General features: G+C 37.5%; 3 protein-coding genes across 3 annotated transcripts; 1 reads left to right on the forward strand and 2 right to left on the reverse strand.

Annotated features, from left to right (window-relative positions):
• The first annotated feature begins 1,054 nt into the window (after positions 1-1,054).
• On the forward strand, positions 1,055-3,413 carry LOC126677251 (lignin-forming anionic peroxidase-like). Its single transcript, XM_050371790.2, has 4 exons — positions 1,055-1,364; positions 2,109-2,300; positions 2,428-2,593; positions 2,843-3,413. The coding sequence occupies exons 1-4, from the start codon at positions 1,143-1,145 to the stop codon at positions 3,232-3,234; spliced, it is 972 nt and encodes a 323-aa protein (XP_050227747.1). The 5' UTR covers positions 1,055-1,142; the 3' UTR covers positions 3,235-3,413.
• Positions 3,414-7,244: 3,831 nt separating this feature from the next.
• On the reverse strand, positions 7,245-9,956 carry LOC126677245 (uncharacterized). Its single transcript, XM_050371780.1, has 3 exons — positions 8,522-9,956; positions 7,890-8,434; positions 7,245-7,812 (listed from the first exon to the last, which is right to left on the reverse strand). The coding sequence occupies exons 1-3, from the start codon at positions 9,414-9,416 to the stop codon at positions 7,336-7,338; spliced, it is 1,917 nt and encodes a 638-aa protein (XP_050227737.1). The 5' UTR covers positions 9,417-9,956; the 3' UTR covers positions 7,245-7,335.
• Positions 9,957-13,225: 3,269 nt separating this feature from the next.
• LOC130015435 (uncharacterized) lies at positions 13,226-14,998 on the reverse strand. Its single transcript, XM_056105555.1, has one exon. It carries the CDS (start codon positions 14,996-14,998, stop codon positions 13,226-13,228), a length of 1,773 nt encoding a protein of 590 aa, XP_055961530.1.
• Positions 14,999-20,188: the final 5,190 nt, after the last annotated feature.

Raw genomic sequence — 20,188 nt, forward strand, 5'->3', positions numbered from 1 at the left:
ATAATATTAGCAGCAAAAATATTTGCTGCTAATTCTAGTATTTCTTGTAGTGAGGTTTATCTATCCAAATTACGGCCACATTCGCTTAAAATGGAATATAAGAGTTTTAAATAGGACTGAGGTAATAATATTTTTCATCTTTAAATAATTAATTCAACTAAAAGCTCAAGTCTTTTTTTTATCTAAATCATGGACAATTATTCATTTTTAATTGATCATTTTTATTCTCATTAATGAAAGTATAACTAAAAAGAAAACAACAGATTACAAAATAAAAAAATCATTGACGCCTTAAAAAAGGTTGAAATAAATTACTCTATCCGATCCATAATATTTGTCGCATTTGACTTTAGCACAAGAACTAAAAAAACAATTAAAGTGTCTTAATTTATAAACATTTTTACTAAGTTAACCCTACATTAAAACTTGTTTACATTTATTATTATCATTTTCATTTGTTTATTGTATTTTTTCAATAAATTAATGAGAAGCAAACATGGAAAAATAGCAATTAATGCTCTCTTTATATTATAACATGATAAATATTATGGACCCAAAAAAATTTTCAAATCCGATAAATATTATGGACCGGAGGGAGTAACTCATTTTTACTGGATAAACAAATTTTAATATTTGGATTTATTCTAAACTAATCAATTTGAACTAATGAAGCAGTATTATTATTATTTCAAGCACTGTTAACTGATTGTGACTTGTAAGCACGTTCCTAATAATTGACAATCTGAAAAGTAATTCCTTCAAAAAAAAAAAGACAATCTGAAAAGTAATATACATGCATGCATAGTGCAGAAAGAGTCCAAACAATAGTTTACATTTTGGATTCGTTATTTGATTTCTTTATTAAAAACACGGAAAAAATAGACTTGGAATTTTTATTTTGGATGACCTTCAAAACTCAATCAATCATCTAGTTTTTTAATTATTCATAATACGACTTTTCCATGCATTCCCAATTTGGAGAACAGAACAGGTCACAAATTTATAGAACAAGCCTCTATAAATAGAACACTAGCCTAGCCTTCTGCTATTTCATCACTCACCAATTCACAAGCTTCTTCATTTCATTCATTGTTTAAACTTCATTACTATATAGTTGTTTCAGACAAAAAAATAAATTAAAAATGGCTTCTAAATTATCTTTAAATTGCATGCTTTTGGCAATTCTTTTGATTATTAATTTATCAAGCTTGCAATGTGACGCACAACTGTCTTCAAATTTCTATGATAGCACATGTCCAACTGCACTGACTACTATTAAGTCTGTTATTGATGCTGCAGTTAGTAGTGAGGCGAGAATGGCTGCTTCATTAATTCGTCTCCATTTTCACGATTGTTTCGTTCAGGTACTTTGCGGTTATCAAGTTAAAATATTTTTAAAGAATAATTACCGACTTTTAAATTCTTTAATACGTACGGAAAATATTTTTTTTAGTTGTTCTTGTTCATGTAAGAAAAATTTATATCCAAAAATTCATTCAATAACATGAAGTTTGGAGGTAAAATTAAATTTAACTATCAAAATTTAAGAATTTAAAAGTCTAACGTTCTTTAAAAATAGGGTTAATTACATATAAAATCACCACCTTTACACGAATCTTCAAAAATAACACCACCTTTAAAACGTGTGAATTCAGGGCATCACCTTTCATTTCTTTTCAAAAACAACACGGGCACGTTTTTTGATAAAATTTTGGTGACTTGGACACCCAATGAGAGTGCCACGTGTCACGCCACGTCAGCAAAAATGCCACTAAAAATGCGCCCGTGTTATTTTTGAAAAGAAATGAAAGGTGGTGCCCTGAATTGCCACGTTTTAAAGGTCGTGTTATTTTTGCAATTTCGTGTAAAGGTGGTGATTTTATATGTAATTAACCCTTAAAAATACTATAGTTTGATAAGTTAATTTCTCGCCTAACAGCTTAACTTCTGGAGTGAATTAATTAAATTATGTATCGAAATCTTCACGATTTAACATGAAGTGTGTTATATAGTAGAAAATTAAAGTTAGTGTTACGTAACAGTGTAAATTTTTTGATCAAATTCGTTATTCCAAAATGGTATGAAATTAATGTATTGGTTGATTGCAGGGTTGTGATGGATCCGTTTTATTGGAGGATACTTCCACATTTACTGGTGAGAGAACTGCTCGTAACAATGCTAATTCTATCAGAGGGTTTGGTGTCATTGACAATGCCAAGTCACAATTAGAGAGCATTTGTCCTGGAATTGTTTCGTGTGCTGATATCGTTGCGGTCGCAGCCCGGGATGCATCTGTCGCCGTAAGTTATTATTTTCAGAACTTTATATTATTAAAGTTACAAATTTCAAATTCATACTACTCGAAAACACTTTTTTATCGACGGATCGACAGCCTTATCTGATAATTTATGCATAAAATTATAACAGGTGAGTGGACCATCATGGACAGTGAATCTTGGAAGGAGAGACTCCACAACTGCAAGTTTAGCCCTAGCTAACAGTGACCTTCCTGGCTTTAATGACGCCCTTGGAGTTATCATTTCTAAGTTTAGCGACAAGGGTTTAAATCAAAGAGAAATGGTCGCCCTTTCAGGTTTGTATACCCTCTTTATATGGTGTTCAAATATTTAACGATACCATTTTTTTCCTATGTTCACTTTGGCATAAGTTTTTTAATTTATATAAAAATAATAATAATAATTTAAATATTTAAAACTGTTTTTTTATAAATTTTTAGCTTCATATTTGCTTTTGGGAAAATTTGCATTGAAATATTGAACATGGCAGTTTAATTGAACCCACACAACTGACTTTAATTTCGATTTACTTGTTAAAATCGCAGGAGCTCATACAATAGGCCGAGCTGCATGTGCAACATTTCGCGACAGAATTCACAACAACGCAAGTGATATCGACCCTGATTTTGCAGCAACCAGAAGAACCAATTGTCCAGCAACTGGTAGCCCCGGAAATCTCGCACCACTTGATTTGGTCACGCCCGACGGATTCGACAACAACTACTATAGCAATCTCATCGCCAAAAGAGGACTTCTTGCGTCAGATCAAATACTCTTTAGCAACGGATCTACAGACAGCATTGTTGTTGAGTATAGCGGCGATTCTGCATCTTTCAGCTCCGATTTTGCTGCTGCTATGGTGAAGATGGGAAATATAAGTCCCTTAACTGGTACTCAAGGAGAGATTCGAACTCTTTGCACCGCTGTTAATAGCTAAAATTCATCTACAACGACGAGAATCATTTAGCTTTGTTTTGTTTTGTTTAATTTGCACAATAATGGTGGGTGAATTTATAGCTTAAGTTATAATTTTACCGCTTGAGGATCATTTTGCGATCTCAATCTCTTGTATTTTCAATTTCTGAAGTGTGATTATAGTTCTTATTTTTAGATTTAGTTTAGAACTTTTGAATGAAGTGTAATCATCTGGTAATAGAAGCTGTAATTCATGTCAACTTGTGAAAAAAAACTTCTTACACCTTTTTACGCAAAATAATTTTATTTATCCATAACTATAACTGATGGATACCGAATCCTACTGAAAGTATAATGGAGCCGAGTTGCAGGGGATCCACTCTCAGGCGACGCCGGACTCCCCCTGAAGACCGAAAGATACGGAGGAGATGCCGAATCTCTAAGATTCGGTAATACACTAATAAAGACCGAATCCCACATGATCCGCCAAGAGCGCGTCAGGTCCGGGATTCGGGTAAACGACTGAATATGGAAATATTGTCCTATTTGGACACAAACACTACATATGGAAGGATAAGCTCTACTTTAGGAAGATAAGACTATTTAGGAAGACGTTCCTAAATAGGACTCTTATCAGATTAAGGTAGATCTCGACAAATCAGGAGAATCCCTGCGATACGGCCGAATCCCTACAAAGTAGGATTCACCTGCCTAATACAACTCTACTAGGTATATTCGACTACTATAAAAGGAGCACGAGGTATGCCTAGAATCACAATTACATTCACATACTCAAAACGCTGCTCAAAGCTCTAGACTGACTTTAGCATCGGAGAGTTAATCGGACAACCACCGTCCGGTTAGCTTCTACCCTGTTTTGCAGGTTCACTCACCGGTTCAGAAGGCAGACTCCATCAATTGGCGCCGTCTGTGGGAAAAGCTTAACTAAACTTCAAAAGAAGGAGCTTTTCTGAACTCAAAAACAAATCTCATTGAAGAAGATGACTTCTGAAAGAGTAAACCTGAAAGACAAACAACCAATGGACCCAAAAAGCACTCCGGAGATAATCAACGTGACGGAAGACGGGCTTCTCAACTCCGGGGAAAAAAGCAACACCGGAGGGCTCTCTTTCTCAACACCCCAGTACCAAACTAATCCAATAAGAGGAAGCATCCCAATTGCTTTCAACCTAAGCACTGAAGAACAAGCACCAAATGCAGCGGCACAAGATCCACACAGCGAAATGCTGAAAAAGATACTAGAATCTGTACAGGCAAATCTTGACAGATTGGCTAATGAGGCCAAAAGAACAAACGACAGGCACGAAGAAACTATGAAAATGCTAAGGGAAAACTTCAGCCCTACAGCTCCCAGAAGAAGAGAAAGAACAGGAAATGCAAACCCAGGCCGACGGGAGACAAGGGCAGAAAACAACAAAAGCAAGGAACCTCGGACCAGAGGAAACGAAGAAAGGAACGAAGCAAGAAACCAGCGAGAAAAGGAAACCAGCGAAGAGGAAAGTCCTGACAGAGAAAAATCTAACGAGGAATCACCAGAGGCACCCAGAAATGAGCACAACCAGGAGGATGCCCGAAGCGGTCTGAATACGAAAAGAGACGAACGAAGGGAGAAGGAAAAAGAAGACGCCCCACCAAGGAGTAAGCGACAAGAAAGAGATGCAGGGAAAGAACAAAATAAGAAAAAACACCAAGAAGGAGAGGGCGAATCGTCAGAGACACCCCAAAAAAGCAAAGCCACATATGTGGTGGAAGAAGATTTAGAAGAGAAGATCGCCAAAGCGCTCAAAAAACTAAAATCTGAAGAATTGGACATAGAGGACCTCAGGTTGAAAGGATCACCCCTCTCGCCCGAGATCATGGAGGAAACCATCCCGCACAGCATGAAGCTGCCGACCTTGCCAATTTTCAATGGGGAAGGAGACCCCCGAGACCATACCTCTAGGTTCACAGCGACCATGGGGCTACGCAGCGTATCGGACGCCATCCTTTGCAGGGTTTTCCCTACCACGCTCACGGGCACAGCCCAGAGATGGTATAACAAATTAAAACCAGGCTCGATCAAAAGCTTCGCTTCGCTTTCAACAGAATTCCTCAACAGATATCTCACAAACATCCCAGCTAAAACCACTACCAGTATCCTAAGAGCCTGTATCCAAGAAGAAGGAGAAACCTTGCGAAGCTACATCGAACGATTCAACAAGCAAGCTATGAAGATAGACAACCTGAACGTCGACATGGCGACAGAAGCATTGCGAGACGGGACGCGATTCGGAAAGCTGGTGGACAAGCTGCTAGTCAATAAACCCACAACTTTCTCGAACTTAATGGGCATAGCTCAGAAATACTTCGAGTTAGACGAAGGGCGAAGGGCGATTCGCGGAAAGGAAGCAAAAGGAAAAGAATCAAAAGAGAGATCCAGAGAAAAAACCAAGTCCAAACCTGATGACAGGAGAGGAAGACCCGAAGAAAGCAGACGATTCGCCCCCCAGACAAGATATGAATCGAGATACGATCCCAGAGATGATGAGAATAACTTCACTCCATTAAACACCAGCCGAACTAATGTCCTCATGTGGATCAAAGAAAACATCAAAAACGTGGTATGGCCACCCAAAATGAAAGCAGAAGCAAGAGACACCAGAAAGTACTGCAAATTTCACGACGATTACGGACACGAAACGGATAGCTGCAGAGACTTAAAGGTCGAGATCGAAAGAATGATCGACACAGGCGAACTGAGGAAATTTGTGGCCCGAAAAGAGAAGAGCAATGACAAGGGAGAAAAAAGAAACAGAGAAGACAAGCCAAAAGAAAAGGAAGACGAGCGCCCATCCAAAATTCTGGGAACCATACACATGATTAATGGTGGAGGGCATAGTAGCTCCACGATCAGGAGGAAGCAGAGGAAGGAAGTAATGAACATACGAGAAACTCACATGCCGCCAGTGATCTTCGATGTAGAAGACTATGAACACGTCAAAGCACCTCACAACGATGCTTTGGTAGTGACTACTATCATTGAAAATTGGAACATGGAGCGGATCCTTATCGACGAAGGAAGTGCAGTAAACCTCATGACAAATGCAGCATACAAAATGTTGGGAGGAACAGCGTCAAGGTTACGCCGAGTCCCAATTCCGCTATCAGGACTCGGTGGACCCTCCATCACCCCGCTGGGAGCAGTCACCTTGGAAGTAATAATCGGCCCAGAAAGAGGAATGAACAAGAAAATCATGTCACTATTTAACATAGTGGACATGGAATTGACATATAATGCCATCCTAGGAAGACCTTTCCTCCATGACTCGGCAGCGGTAACCAGCATCAGAGCACTGGCAATGAAGGTACCGACTGAAAAGGGAGTAGTGACGCTGAGAGGAGACCAAGGAATAGCCAAGAAGTGCTATGATGAGTCAGTGGTGGATCTCCAAGAAAACAAGACCGAAAAGAAGGAAGAATAGGAATGAAAAACGACCCATCATCGGTAACGACTCTCCGTCTTACCAGATGGCGTCAAATCTATCTTTAATGCTTTGTATGCCATCTTTTTATCAATAAAAATTCAATTTCGCTACCATCTGATTAGCCAGACGAACCAATAAAGAAATAAAAATCAAGAACAGCCACGAATGATTAAATCAAAGACGAAAGAAGAAAAAATAAATTAAAGATCAAACTCAAGAAAAGCTAAAAGCCAAGAAAATGAGTTTAAATTAACTCAAAGCAAAATCGCCGAACCAGGCAAATCGCCACGAAAGGCTAAGAGCCAAGAAAATGAGTTTAAATTAACTCAAAGCAAAATAGCCGAACCAGGCAAATCGCCACGAAAGGCTAAAAATGAGTTTAGATTAACTCAGAAAAGGCAAATCGCCAAAAAAGAGTTTAGATTAACTCGAAACAAAAACAAGAATAAAAAGAGTTTAGATTAACTCTACAAAAAGCAACGCCAAGAACAGGGTTTAGAATAACCCTCGAGGCAAGACAGGTACATAAAGATAAGGCAAAAGCACATTTCGAAGAAAAACGAAGAAAATATATTCATAAATTGCGAATTACAAAAAGCAAAATTAATACATCAGCAAATACAATCAAAAGAAAACTACTAGACACGGTCTTTAGAAATCTTGACGAGGAGATCACGGGCGATGGCCTGGGGATCCAACCCGTTAACCCCAGAAAGATCAATATTGGGATTCTGCTCCAGAAGCTTCTTCCCAATCGCAAGGCGATACTCGCTTATCAGAGCAGAGTAAAAAGCCTTCGTATCTAGCAGACGGATGTGAAGACCTTCAACCTCCGATCTAAGACTATCCCTCTCCCCACCAACAAGGGAATTGATCCGAATGAGCTCCTCAATCTCTTGAGTCAAGTCATCGGTCTTTTTCTCAATCACTTTCACTTGGCGATCATTAATCGCATCCTGCGCCTTAAGCTGCGCCAGAAGGGAATCATGCTCTTCCAAAGAGGCCTTCAATTTCGCCCTTTCAGACTCGGAAGTCGCCAAAAGAGCAGACAGACGCTCGACCTCCTCCTCGGCACACTGTCGGCGGTCGTTCAATACCAGAACAGATTGAAGGGCCTACACACCAGAAATAAACAAATAAGAAAGCAACTGAATACAAAAAACATATTATACTCAAGAAAGAAAGCACTTACAGAGAAACCATGAAAACAAGCCAGATCGGAAAGCTCCTGACCCGGCCTACCACAGAACCACGTGACATCATCAGGAATCGCCAAAGTCCGGATATATTCCGCTAGCACTCTCGGATTCAGCAAACTGGCAGGATCCTGACCTTCGACCCATTGAACCAAGTCTGGAGCAGAAGAAGAGCTTCCAGGAAAACTCTCCCTCGTTGGAGAATCATCGACAACTCGACGTCTTTTTCTAGACGGAGAATCCGGGTCTCGACCTAGAGAAATCTCTCCCGAATCAGCAACAACAGGCCCCTCTGAGGCCACACCCCCAACTCCCCCCGAAACGATAGATGATGCTAGAGGGGGAAGTAGTGACGGAATCGCCTCGTCGCCGACTGGAACAGCCGAGTCATCACCATCATCATCATTTATAACAATAACCTCAGGCAACGCTACCTCGGCGGAAGCTAGGGGGATATCAACAGGAGCTCCATCCACGACAATGTCGCCAGGAATAACGTTGGCGACAGGAACGTCAGGACCACCCATCGGAACGTCCAAATCTACTTGAAATCCGGAAAGGAAATCGTCAGAAGAAGAAGACATCCTACAAAAGAAACATTAAAAAGAACTTAAGCAAATTAATATACCTTGAACAAAAGAGTAGCAAAGATCCGCCAAGCCTCGAGGAGGATCCTCCAAAGGAAACCATCGACTCCGAAGATGACTATTAACCAAGACATCTAAAATGGGACGAGACACAATACTACAAGAAGATATGTCAAAAGCAAGTTTTGACTCGGATAAACTTAAAGGAGAAGAACAGCTCCGAACTGGATGAGAAGAAAAACCATCCGAAAAATGAAGAAAAGCAAATTTATGATAGACAATAAAGAAACGCCTTCGCCAGCGACTGGTTAGGCAAGGAAGATAAATACGAGATCGCCCTTCTCTACCAAGGGCGAAAACGAAGCAGCCATCACACTTCCTAAAATCTACAAAATGATATAACACTTTGAGAGAAGGGGCACAGCCCCGGAGCCTACATGCCTCCGAAAAGGCGAGCACTACTCTAATCGTACCAGGGTAAAGTTGCCCTAGAGCAACCTTTAAATCCCTACACACTTCTACTAAAAATGGATCCAAAGGAAACCTAAGACCAGCAGCAAATTGCTCTTCAAAAAGAACCGCCCTACAAGAAGATCCGGGAGAATCAGACGCAGCCATATCGGCACCGGGTAATATTACCCTATAATCAAAAGGAAAACTATACTTAAAATAGATATCTAAGACTTCATCCCTACGAAGCTTCGATCGGGTAAAAGCCATAGCAGCGCAAGCATCTTCCACTCGACTAAGAGGCATCCTAGAACAGGGAATCACAAACATAAACACAAAATAAGGATCAAACAAAAAATATATTGAAGAACACGTTGAAGAACACATCAAAGAACAACAAGTACAGAAGAAATTTCCAGAACACAAAGCATGGAGAATATACAAAGAAGAAAGCCATATTAACATCCAAACAACGAAAGAAGACATACCTGAAAAATCTGGAGAAAACAAGTCACGAAGAATCAAATAATCAAACGAAGAACGAAAAGGAAATAGCTACAAGAAATGAGAGTAAATTCGAAAAGCAAAGTAAGAGGGAAAAGAAGAAATGCGAAGAGATTAAATACAAAACGCTTTTGAATCATTAACCGTTTAATCATTAAATGCCAACACGTGGCAACGCAGAATCTTACTAAAGATGAAACGCCGCCCACAAACATATGAAACGACTCGCCCGGAATACGAAACGACTCGCCCGTATAAAAGAACTCAGCTCCAAAAGAGCTAAAATCCACTAAGGCATAAATGCCAAACTACTTCAGCTCACTTGCGGGGGGGCTAATGATGGATACCGAATCCTACTGAAAGTATAATGGAGCCGAGTTGCAGGGGATCCACTCTCAGGCGACGCCGGACTCCCCCTGAAGACCGAAAGATACGGAGGAGATGCCGAATCTCTAAGATTCGGTAATACACTAATAAAGACCGAATCCCACATGATCCGCCAAGAGCGCGTCAGGTCCGGGATTCGGGTAAACGGCTGAATATGGAAATATTGTCCTATTTGGACACAAACACTACATATGGAAGGATAAGCTCTACTTTAGGAAGATAAGACTATTTAGGAAGACGTTCCTAAATAGGACTCTTATCAGATTAAGGTAGATCTCGACAAATCAGGAGAATCCCTGCGATACGGCCGAATCCCTACAAAGTAGGATTCACCTGCCTAATACAACTCTACTAGGTATATTCGACTACTATAAAAGGAGCACGAGGTATGCCTAGAATCACAATTACATTCACATACTCAAAACGCTGCTCAAAGCTCTAGACTGACTTTAGCATCGGAGAGTTAATCGGACAACCACCGTCCGGTTAGCTTCTACCCTGTTTTGCAGGTTCACTCACCGGTTCAGAAGGCAGACTCCATCAATTGGCGCCGTCAATTGTGTGAAGTGAAATAATGTTTTTGTGATATGATATTTATATTAAACACAACCTTAGACTTTATTAAAAACGGTTTTAATTTTCCATCCCCATTTTATTTATCCAAAGATAAAAATTTATTAAAAACAGTTAAAAAAATTAAAATTTTAAAAAATATTTTTGATACAAAAAATAATTAAGAAGCATCCAATATATCAATTATTAATTTAAATGAAAATGAGTTATACCAACATTAAAATATTGTCGTTTTGCGATTGAGGACGAAAAGAAAACATTTGAAAGAAAATAATTGAGATTTCAAAAATAAATAATATAATGAATAATTGAAGTAAGGGAGACAGGCAAGCATTTTCCATCTATCATTTATTTGATAACGACTCCAGATATGTCGCATATATCTAAAGTCTACCATGCATATGGATAATGTAATTATATACAGAATAATTATTATCTTAGCTACATTATATATTTTATATTTATATATCAAAATTGTGATGACAATTTATATTCTATTTTTTTAATTCATCGGATCTCATTAAATTAAATATAAAACAGTTACATTTGTAAGAAATTCGGGATAATTTGAAAACTAAACCCGATGACCTGACATGGAACAGACAACATGCTGCTTGATTCGCAGATCTTACTTACGAAAATAAAAATAAATTACTAATTCGCGAATTTAATATTTAAACATAATATATATAAATTAGATATGTCTCTGATATACTCAATGATAAAAATAAAGAGAAAGCAAACTTTGACATATAATAAAAATTTACTCACTTTATATATTTTTTCAATTTAATCACGTCTTTTAAAAAATTTCATAAAAATACACCAACAAATTACACCTTAGCAAATTACACCAATGAATGAGTATCACCTCAACAACATGTATGGATTGAAAAAAGTTAAAATGAAAGTTGGTGTTTATCTTTATGATAAATTTAAAAAGGCGTAATTAAATTAAGAAAATGTGTAAAACTAGTGAATTTTTATGATATCATCCATTTTATAAAAAGTAGAAAAGATTTGACTTTTTAGCATCGTCAGACCTACTTTTTATATGTACTTTTTTAAAATATATTTACTTTTAAGCTTTTATATATTTCTAAAGTATAGTTTTTTAAGACATAACATTACATATTAACGTTAAGTAATTTTTCAAATTAAAGAAGTTGTCAATTTCTAAAATTGAGTTAATTAATATTGCTGAAATTAATTATTTTGGTTAGATTTTGTTGGTCCAGATGGCTTCTCAAGAGGGGGGGGGGGGTGAATTGAGAATTAAAAACTTTGGTAAAAATAGCTTATAAAAATATTCGAAAGCTAATGCAAGTATGATTAAAGCTAAACTGGAAATAAACAGATAAGCAGTAAACGAAGAACACTGAATTTTTATAGTGGTTCTGCAGCTGCATACATCCACTCCCCAAGGAATACTTCTTGGGAATTTCACTATCCAGTTTCTTTTACGGGCAAGAAACAACAGCCTTGAAATACAGAGCTAAACACTACCCGTTCTAGTCTGATTTCCCAACCACTGGTTTTACCAAGATCCAGAAAACTTAAACCCAGTAAACTTATCACCTAGGTGTTTACAAAAACCTTTAACCAAAATTGTTTATGCAAAATAACTCGTTGAATACAAATCAACCTATTAAGTAAACCGAGTTAAGTAAAGCATTAAATAATGAAGCTCAGATTTAAAACCGAAGAGTAAAAAGCATCTTTTAGCAAAACATTAAAACCTCCATTGAAAAGCTTTGAAAAGATTGTTTACTCAGAAATCTTGCTTAAAGAGAAAGGTGAGGAAGATGGTCTATTTATAGAAAACCTTTTCTCTAAAAAGCCCTCAGATATTTACAAAGATTCCTTTAAAGATTTGCCACCTATCCAGTTTCTAGAAGTAATAGGAAAGAGAAAATGATTGCTTGTGAAGAAACCGTTGCACCAGAAAACAAGAGAATGTTTTTATTCTTTGTGTGTGCATGTGACTGAAAAGGACATTTTGATGATGTCACAATCTTTAAAACCGTTTTGATCAAAAGAGAATCAAAAACATTTTCTAGAGCTTCAGAATTTTAATGACTTTATTTAGCCCATTTACCTTTACAGATAAATCTATAAATTCTTGAGGCCCATTGTGCTTGATGATCCAGACTTGTTCATACTTTGTTCTTTCTTGATCTTTGACTATTCTTCTGCTTCCAGAATTAGCTTGAGCCTGGTTCTGCATTTACTCAAGTTCCACTGAATACTCCACATTAGCCTTACTTATTTAAAGTTTATGTTATATCAAAAATAGGGGTAACCTTTAGCCAACAATCTCCCCCTTTTTGATAATGACAAAACTTTGAACAAGTAGAATGATTTAAGAGACAAGGAGTAAATCACAGTATGAATGAATGAGATGCAGATTTTCGAAAACTAGTTTGATTTCTGCTCAAATTAGCTCCCCCTGAATTTGTGCCAAACTAATTTTCAAGAGTTTCTTTAACTTCTTTCTAAAAAGCAACTGCACGAAGACTCTTAATCAAATTATCTTGATAGAAGCAAAAAGTGGATAAGATCAGTTAGAATACATAAGACTTATAGCAGAAACAGCCATACTGAAAAGATAATGTAGAAAATTCTGCAAGCAAATGGCATTCATATTTATAACAATAAAGCACCACATAGCACACATTTACTCCCCCTTTTTGTCAGACATCAAAAAGAGAGTGGGGAAGAAACAAAATAGCTTGATAAGAAAATAACATCCATCATAAACAAAGATCAAAACATAAAGAAGCATAGTTTTAAAGATAGAAAAGTTCTAAACGAAACTAAAACAGATAGATTCAATCATCTAGGACAGCAGGAATGTCCTTGGAACCTATTTCTCCAGGTGAGACTTTGAGGGTTGCAAGCTTTGTGGTGGAACGGGTGGCTCTTTTAGACACAGAAGGGGGAATGCTGGACTGAACAGCTTTAGAAGCAGGTGAAGAATCAATTTCCAAAGGCTCAGTGTTTTCAGGATCAGCTCCAGAAGTACCCTGCACTACATCAATTCCTTTAGACTCTTTCTCAGCTTGCTTTAATGGAGATAAGGTAGGCATCATCAGATTCTGAATGTCCTTCTTTAGTCCTGACAGCCAAAGATCCATGCTCTCTCTAGCGATCTTCTCAATTAGCAAAATTTTTTCATCAAGTAAGGATTGAATGTTAACTGAAGCTGCAACAGGTTCTTTGCTGGTATTAGCTTTTGCAGAGTGACAAACAGCTTCATCTTTCTCCTTTGCTTTCAAAGCAAGGTCTTCATTCTCAGTAACTGCAGCATGGTGTTGTTGAGTATCTTCCACTACATCATCTTTCTTTTCTGAGTCATCATAACCAGGTACCTCAGAAGGAGTTTTAGAATCCTTCTTTCTGTGGGCTGTTTCCTTTGGAACACCTTTCTTGGTTAGCACAATTTTTCTCTTCACAGGAAGTTTGGAAGGCCTGGTATTCACAGCCTTGATTTGAACTCCTAGATTTCTTTTCTTGTTGAGTGCTTCTTGCAGAGTCTCAAGATCTGCTGAGTCTGTTTCTTCTGAATTAACAGAATCCGAGATTTCCAAAGGCAATTTCTCCTTAGCAGATGCAAACACCTCTTTTTCAGAAAAAGAGTTCACTTCCTCTTCAGACAGAATCTTAATTCCTGAACTTTCCCTTTCAGTTTCCTCATCAGAATCAACTTTTTCATCATCACTAACAAGCTCATCATCATCCACAAAGTGAGTTGCTTCAATCTCTTTAGTCTCTTTGAATTTCTTAGTTTTAGACACAAAACTTTGTCCAATAACATCCTTCTCTTTTAAAGCAGTAGACATTTCTTTTGAAAAATTGATACCCAGGTGATCAAAAAGAACAGTTAATAACATGGCATAGGGCATACTCTTAGATTTAGAAGTGCTGGTCAGTAAGTTCATTATCAAGTAACAAAGATTGAACTTTTTCTTCTTAACAATGTGCCACATTAGACAGAGTTCAATACTACTCACATAATCTAAAGAGCCAGATTTTGGAGCAATAAAAGCAGTGATAAATTTGTGTAATACCCGATAGTTGGTGCTCAAGGAGGCAGAGGACACATCCAAAAGGCCAGCCCGTTTGCCTTCACAAATCTCCTTTTTGAACAGATCTTCCTGAAAGTCTGAAGCTTTCTTAATCTCACTCTTCTTGGCTATTTTAGCCCCTCTGTTTGGTATACCGAATGCTTCAGAAAGCAAATCCAGCGAAATGACAAATCTTTCTCCTTTAAGAGTAACCTGGAAAGTTTCATCTTTTTCCATACTTAGAGAAGAGAAGAACTCTTTGACCAGTAGCACGTACATCACTTCCTTGATTTTTAAAAAACTCATCCAGCCCTGAAATTCAAACCACTGTCTGAAAGGCATTTCCTTTTTCCCAAAGAATTTCCAGTCAATGAACTTTGGCCTGATTAGAGAGTCACCAGCTGCAACTTCTTCTCTGACTCCTTTGCCTTTCATAGAACTTGCTTTTTCAATCTTGGATCTCTTTGAAATCGGAGTTTTGGAGGTAGATCCATCTGAAGTAACCACCAAGTTTCTCTTTTTACCTTTAATCACCATTATAGCAGTTGAGAAGGAATAAGAGAGTCGAGAGAGAGAGAGATGTAGACTAGGGTAAGTCTGAGAAAATGTAACTCTAATAAATCAGTCAGGAGTTTATTTAAGAAGAAACTAAAGGCCGTTTCTTTTTGAATTTTAAAAGCTGATCCTGTGGAGATTGCGTGTTAACAAGGCTGGTCACAATAAAGGAAAATCCTTCCACGTGGTAGAGATAGGTAGCAAGGACATTTTACCGTTTGAGAGGAAATCCAAAAGCCAAAGCACCGTTAGAAACAAATCATCTTTTGAACAATTTTTCTTTGAAATTTGAATTACATGGCTTATGATAAGATTTATTTTCAAATTTTTGCTATTTGTGCTCAATGAAAAACTGATCTTTTTCAAGGTAAAACAGCTGCATCCCCTTTTTTTTTTTTTTTTTTTTTTTTTTTTTTTTAAAATATAATAACTATTAAAGATAAGATTATAAAGATGCAAGATAAAAAAAAATTCAGAAAAGAGAAGTAGCACAGATTGATTACTAGAAGAAATCAAATACAAACTGAAAATGCATTTAAAACCCAAAAACAGGAAAGATATTATTTTGAGCAGAAAAAAAATATGCAGATGCATGACCAATCAACTTTCTAGGATCATAAGTCCTATCTCTCTACGAATCCTGCAAAAAGTTTCTTCATTTAAGGGTTTAGTGAAGATATCAGCAAGCTGTTTTTCAGTTGGAACAAAAATTAGCTCAATGTCATTAGCTTGAACATGATCACGAATGAAATGATGTCTGATTTCAATATGCTTAGTTCTAGAATGCATGACAGGATTTTTTGTCAAATTGATAGCACTGGTGTTATCACACATAATGGGAATCTTGGTGTACCTCAGGTTGTAATCTTCTAGCTCTTGTTTCATCCAGATTATTTGAGCAACACAGCTTCCAGCAGCTATATATTCAGCTTCAGCTGTGGATAAAGCCACAGAGGTTTGCTTTTTGCTGAACCAAGAAATTAATGCATGACCTAGGAATTGACATGCTCCTGAAGTGCTTTTCCTGTCTGTTTTGCTTCCTGCAAAATCAGCATCACTATATCCCACAAGATCAAATGAGATATCTCTTGGATACCAAAGACCAAGTTCTTGAGTACCTAGAAGATATCTAAGAATTCTTTTTACAGCAATAATATGAGACTCTTTAGGATCAGCTTGAAATCTAGCACACACACAAACACTGAAATGAATATCAGGTCGACTGGCAGTTAAATAAAGTAATGAACCGATCATACCTCGATAAAGTTTGCAGTCAACTGATTTACCTTTTTCATCTTTCTCAACTTTGAAGGTGGCACTCATTGGAATTTTGGTAGCTTTAGCTTCGGTCATTTTGAACTTTTTGAGAAGTTCTTTGACATATTTGGACTGAGTAATGAAAGTACCATCCTTGCATTGCTTGATTTGCAGACCCAGAAAGAAGTTAAGCTCTCCCATCATGCTCATCTCAAACTCATTTTTCATCATGTCAGAGAATTCTTTGCACAAGCTATTTTTGGTGGATCCAAAAACTATGTCATCCACATAAATTTGTACAATGAGAATATCTCTGAGTTGCTTTTTGATGAATAAAGTTTTATCAACTCTCCCTCTGGAAAAACCATTTTTAAGCATGAAGTTGCTTAATCTTTCATACCATGCTCTAGGAGCTTGTTTTAGCCCATACAGAGCCTTCTTTAGCTTGAACACATGATCAGGAAACTCATAGCTTTCAAAACCTTGAGGTTGTTCCACAAATACCTCTTCATTTAGATAACCATTAAGGAAGGCACTTTTTACATCCATTTGCTGTAGTTTGAAATTCATGTAGCTGGCATATGCACAAAGCATTCTTATAGATTCAAGCCTTGCAACTGGAGCAAATGTTTCATCATAGTCAATGCCTTCAGCTTGATTATAACCTTTAGCCACAAGTCTTGCTTTGTTTCTGACAACATTGCCTTGATCATCAAGTTTGTTTCTGAACACCCATTTAGTTCCAATAATGGTTTTGTTCCTTGGTCGAGGCACAAGATTCCACACTTCATTTCTCTCAAACTGATTCAGCTCCTCTTGCATAGCTAGAAGCCAGTTTTCATCTTTCAGCCCTTCTTCTATTCCTTTTGGCTCTACTTTTGAGACATAGGCTATGTGAGCTACATTGGCAATCATCTTTTTTAGCTCACTCCTAGTCATCATTTTGTGAGAAGGACTAGTAAGAAGATTTTCTTGAGAGTGATACTTGTGATATCTCCATTCTCTTGGCAGATCCTCATTGCTGTTAGAAACAGCTTCGTTCTGAAAATTAGCTTGATCAGACTGCTCATTAGTCTGGTTCTCTGTTTCTTCAGTTTCAATATGTTCCTGATTTGCATTCTGTTCATCCAGAATATTTTGCTGCTGATTCTCTTCTGAGTTGTTGCTGTTACCTGTAAAGAGTTCATCTCCAGACAAATCTCTACTGGGTAGAGGATTGTTAGTTTCTTTAAAGACTATATGCATGGATTCCTCAATAAGAAGAGATCGTTTATTAAAAACCCTATAAGCCTTGCTGTGCTCAGAGTAACCCATAAAAATAGCTTCATCAGATTTAGCATCAAATTTTGCAAGATGAGTTTTATTGTTATTATGAACATAACAATTGCAGCCAAAAATTCTGAAGTAACTTACATTGGGTTTTCTTCCTCTCCATAGCTCATACGGGGTCTTTTTCAAGGTAGACCTTACTAAGGCTCTGTTCTGAATGTAGCAGGCAGTACTCACAGCTTCAGCCCAGAAGTACTTTGGTAGATTAGCTTCACTAATCATTGTTCGAGCCATTTCTTGCAATGACCTATTCTTTCTTTCAACAACTCCATTTTGCTGAGGAGTTCTGGGAGCAGAGTAATTATGAGATATGCCTTGGGAGTTGCAGAAATCCTCAAATTTCTTATTTTCAAATTCCTTTCCATGATCACTTCTAATGGAGATGATTTTTAGTCCTTTTTGATTTTGGAGCTTTTTACACAGAACTTCGAATCTCTCAAAAACTTCATCTTTATGAGTTAGAAATAATGTCCATGAGTACCTGGAGTGATCATCAACAATAACAAGAGCATAGAATTTTCCTCCTAAGCTAGAAGGGGTAATTGGCCCAAATAAATCAAGATGCAGCAGCTCTAAACAATTTGTAGTTGCAATATGACCAGAGGATTTAAAAGAAGATCTAGCATGTTTACCTTTTAAGCAAGCATCACAAACATCATTTTTCTCATAGTTCAGTTTAGGCAAACCACGAACCAGTTCCTTTTTAGAGAGTTTAGAAATGAGATGCATACTAGCATGTCCTAATCTTTTATGCCAAAGCCAACTTTCATCCATAAGAGATGCAAGACAAATATCAGGAATAGGAGAGTCATTGAAATCAACCAGATACACATTTTCAAATCTCTTACCAAAGAAGAGAGTTTTATTATTGTGTAGATCCTGTACCTCACAGTGAGTTGGTTCAAAGATGACTCTGTTTTGCTTATCACAGAGCTGACTTACACTTAAAAGATTGTACTTCAGTCCATCCACTAAAGAGACACCTTCAATAGATGGATATTTGCCAATAGCTCCAATTCCGATAATTTTAGCTTTACTGTCATCACCAAAGCAGACTGTTCCTCTATCCTTTAGTTTGATACTGGTGAATTTTGACTTGTCACCAGTCATGTGCCTTGAGCAAGCACTATCCATATGCCAATTTTGATCATCCTTGCTCCTTAGGCAGACCTCATTGTCAGATGAATCAGCCTCATATGCATCAGTTTGACCACTGTTATCTCCGGTTTCAATTGCCATTAAACAGAGATTAGCTTTCTCTTCTGGTTTATCTTCATCTGAGTCATCAGAATCACTCCAAGCTGCTAGACCCTTCTTTGGTTTTTCAACTCTTGTTGATCTTTTCAGTTTTGGACAATCAGCTTTGAAATGTCCAGGTTTGTTACACCCAAAACATAAGCCATCAGCTCCTTCCAAGTCAACTTTTCCTTTAATGAATTTCTTCATGTTGTTTCTGTATCGTTTGTCTCCCTTGCGATACATCTTTGAGAATCTCTTGGTCATCAGAGCTATTTCTTCATCTGAGCTGATTTGATCATCACTTTCAGATTCAATTTTCAGAGCCAGATCAGCTTTCTTCCTTCTTTCCTGAGCTATCTCCTTTCCCTTGTATTTCACCATTTCATGTGTCATGAGGGAACCCATGAGTTCATCAAAGCTGTAGTTTTTCAGATTTTTAGCTTCAATGATTGCTGTGGTCTTGCTTTCCCATTTCTCAGTCAGAGATCTTAATATCTTTTTCACCAGCTGTTCATCAGTAAAGTTTTCTCCCAAACTTTTGAGACCATTGATGATGTTAGAGAATCTGGAGCTAAATTCAGACATACCTTCATCAGATTTCATTTGGAAAAGCTCATAATCACGTTGAAGAAGATTGATCTTAGTTTCCCTTACTTGGTCGGTTCCTTCATAGGTAATCTGTAGTTTTTCCCATACATGTTTAGCAGTGACACAGTTTCTAACACGATTGTATTCACTGATGTCAAGAGCACAGTGAATCATAGTAATAGCTTTTGCATTAGTCTGTACCACTCTCCAATCAGCTTCAGTAAACTCAGTTTCATCTTTTCTTACTTCTGTTCCATCAGCATTGACCTTGGTTGGTGGAGTAACTCCATACAAGATGCTTTTCCAGCATTCAATGTCCTGTGACTGAATGAAACTTTTCATTCTGTTTTTCCAGTAGTCATAATTAGATCCATTGAATAGAGGAGGTCTAGTAATGGAATTTCCTTCTGGTAGCCCAGAAGCACTTAGGTAAGATCCACCATGAGTAGCCATTGATCAACTCTGAGAATGCTAAAATAGCAAGAAGCAAGCAGAGCCTGCTCCGATACCAATTGTTGGTCCAGATGGCTTCTCAAGAGGGGGGGGGGGGGGGGGGGTGAATTGAGAATTAAAAACTTTGGTAAAAATAGCTTATAAAAATATTCGAAAGCTAATGCAAGTATGATTAAAGCTAAACTGGAAATAAACAGATAAGCAGTAAACGAAGAACACTGAATTTTTATAGTGGTTCTGCAGCTGCATACATCCACTCCCCAAGGAATACTTCTTGGGAATTTCACTATCCAGTTTCTTTTACGG

The sequence above is a fragment of the Mercurialis annua genome, linkage group LG4 (genome assembly GCF_937616625.2).
Source record: "Mercurialis annua linkage group LG4, ddMerAnnu1.2, whole genome shotgun sequence".
In the NCBI taxonomy this organism is placed as follows: domain Eukaryota; kingdom Viridiplantae; phylum Streptophyta; class Magnoliopsida; order Malpighiales; family Euphorbiaceae; genus Mercurialis; species Mercurialis annua.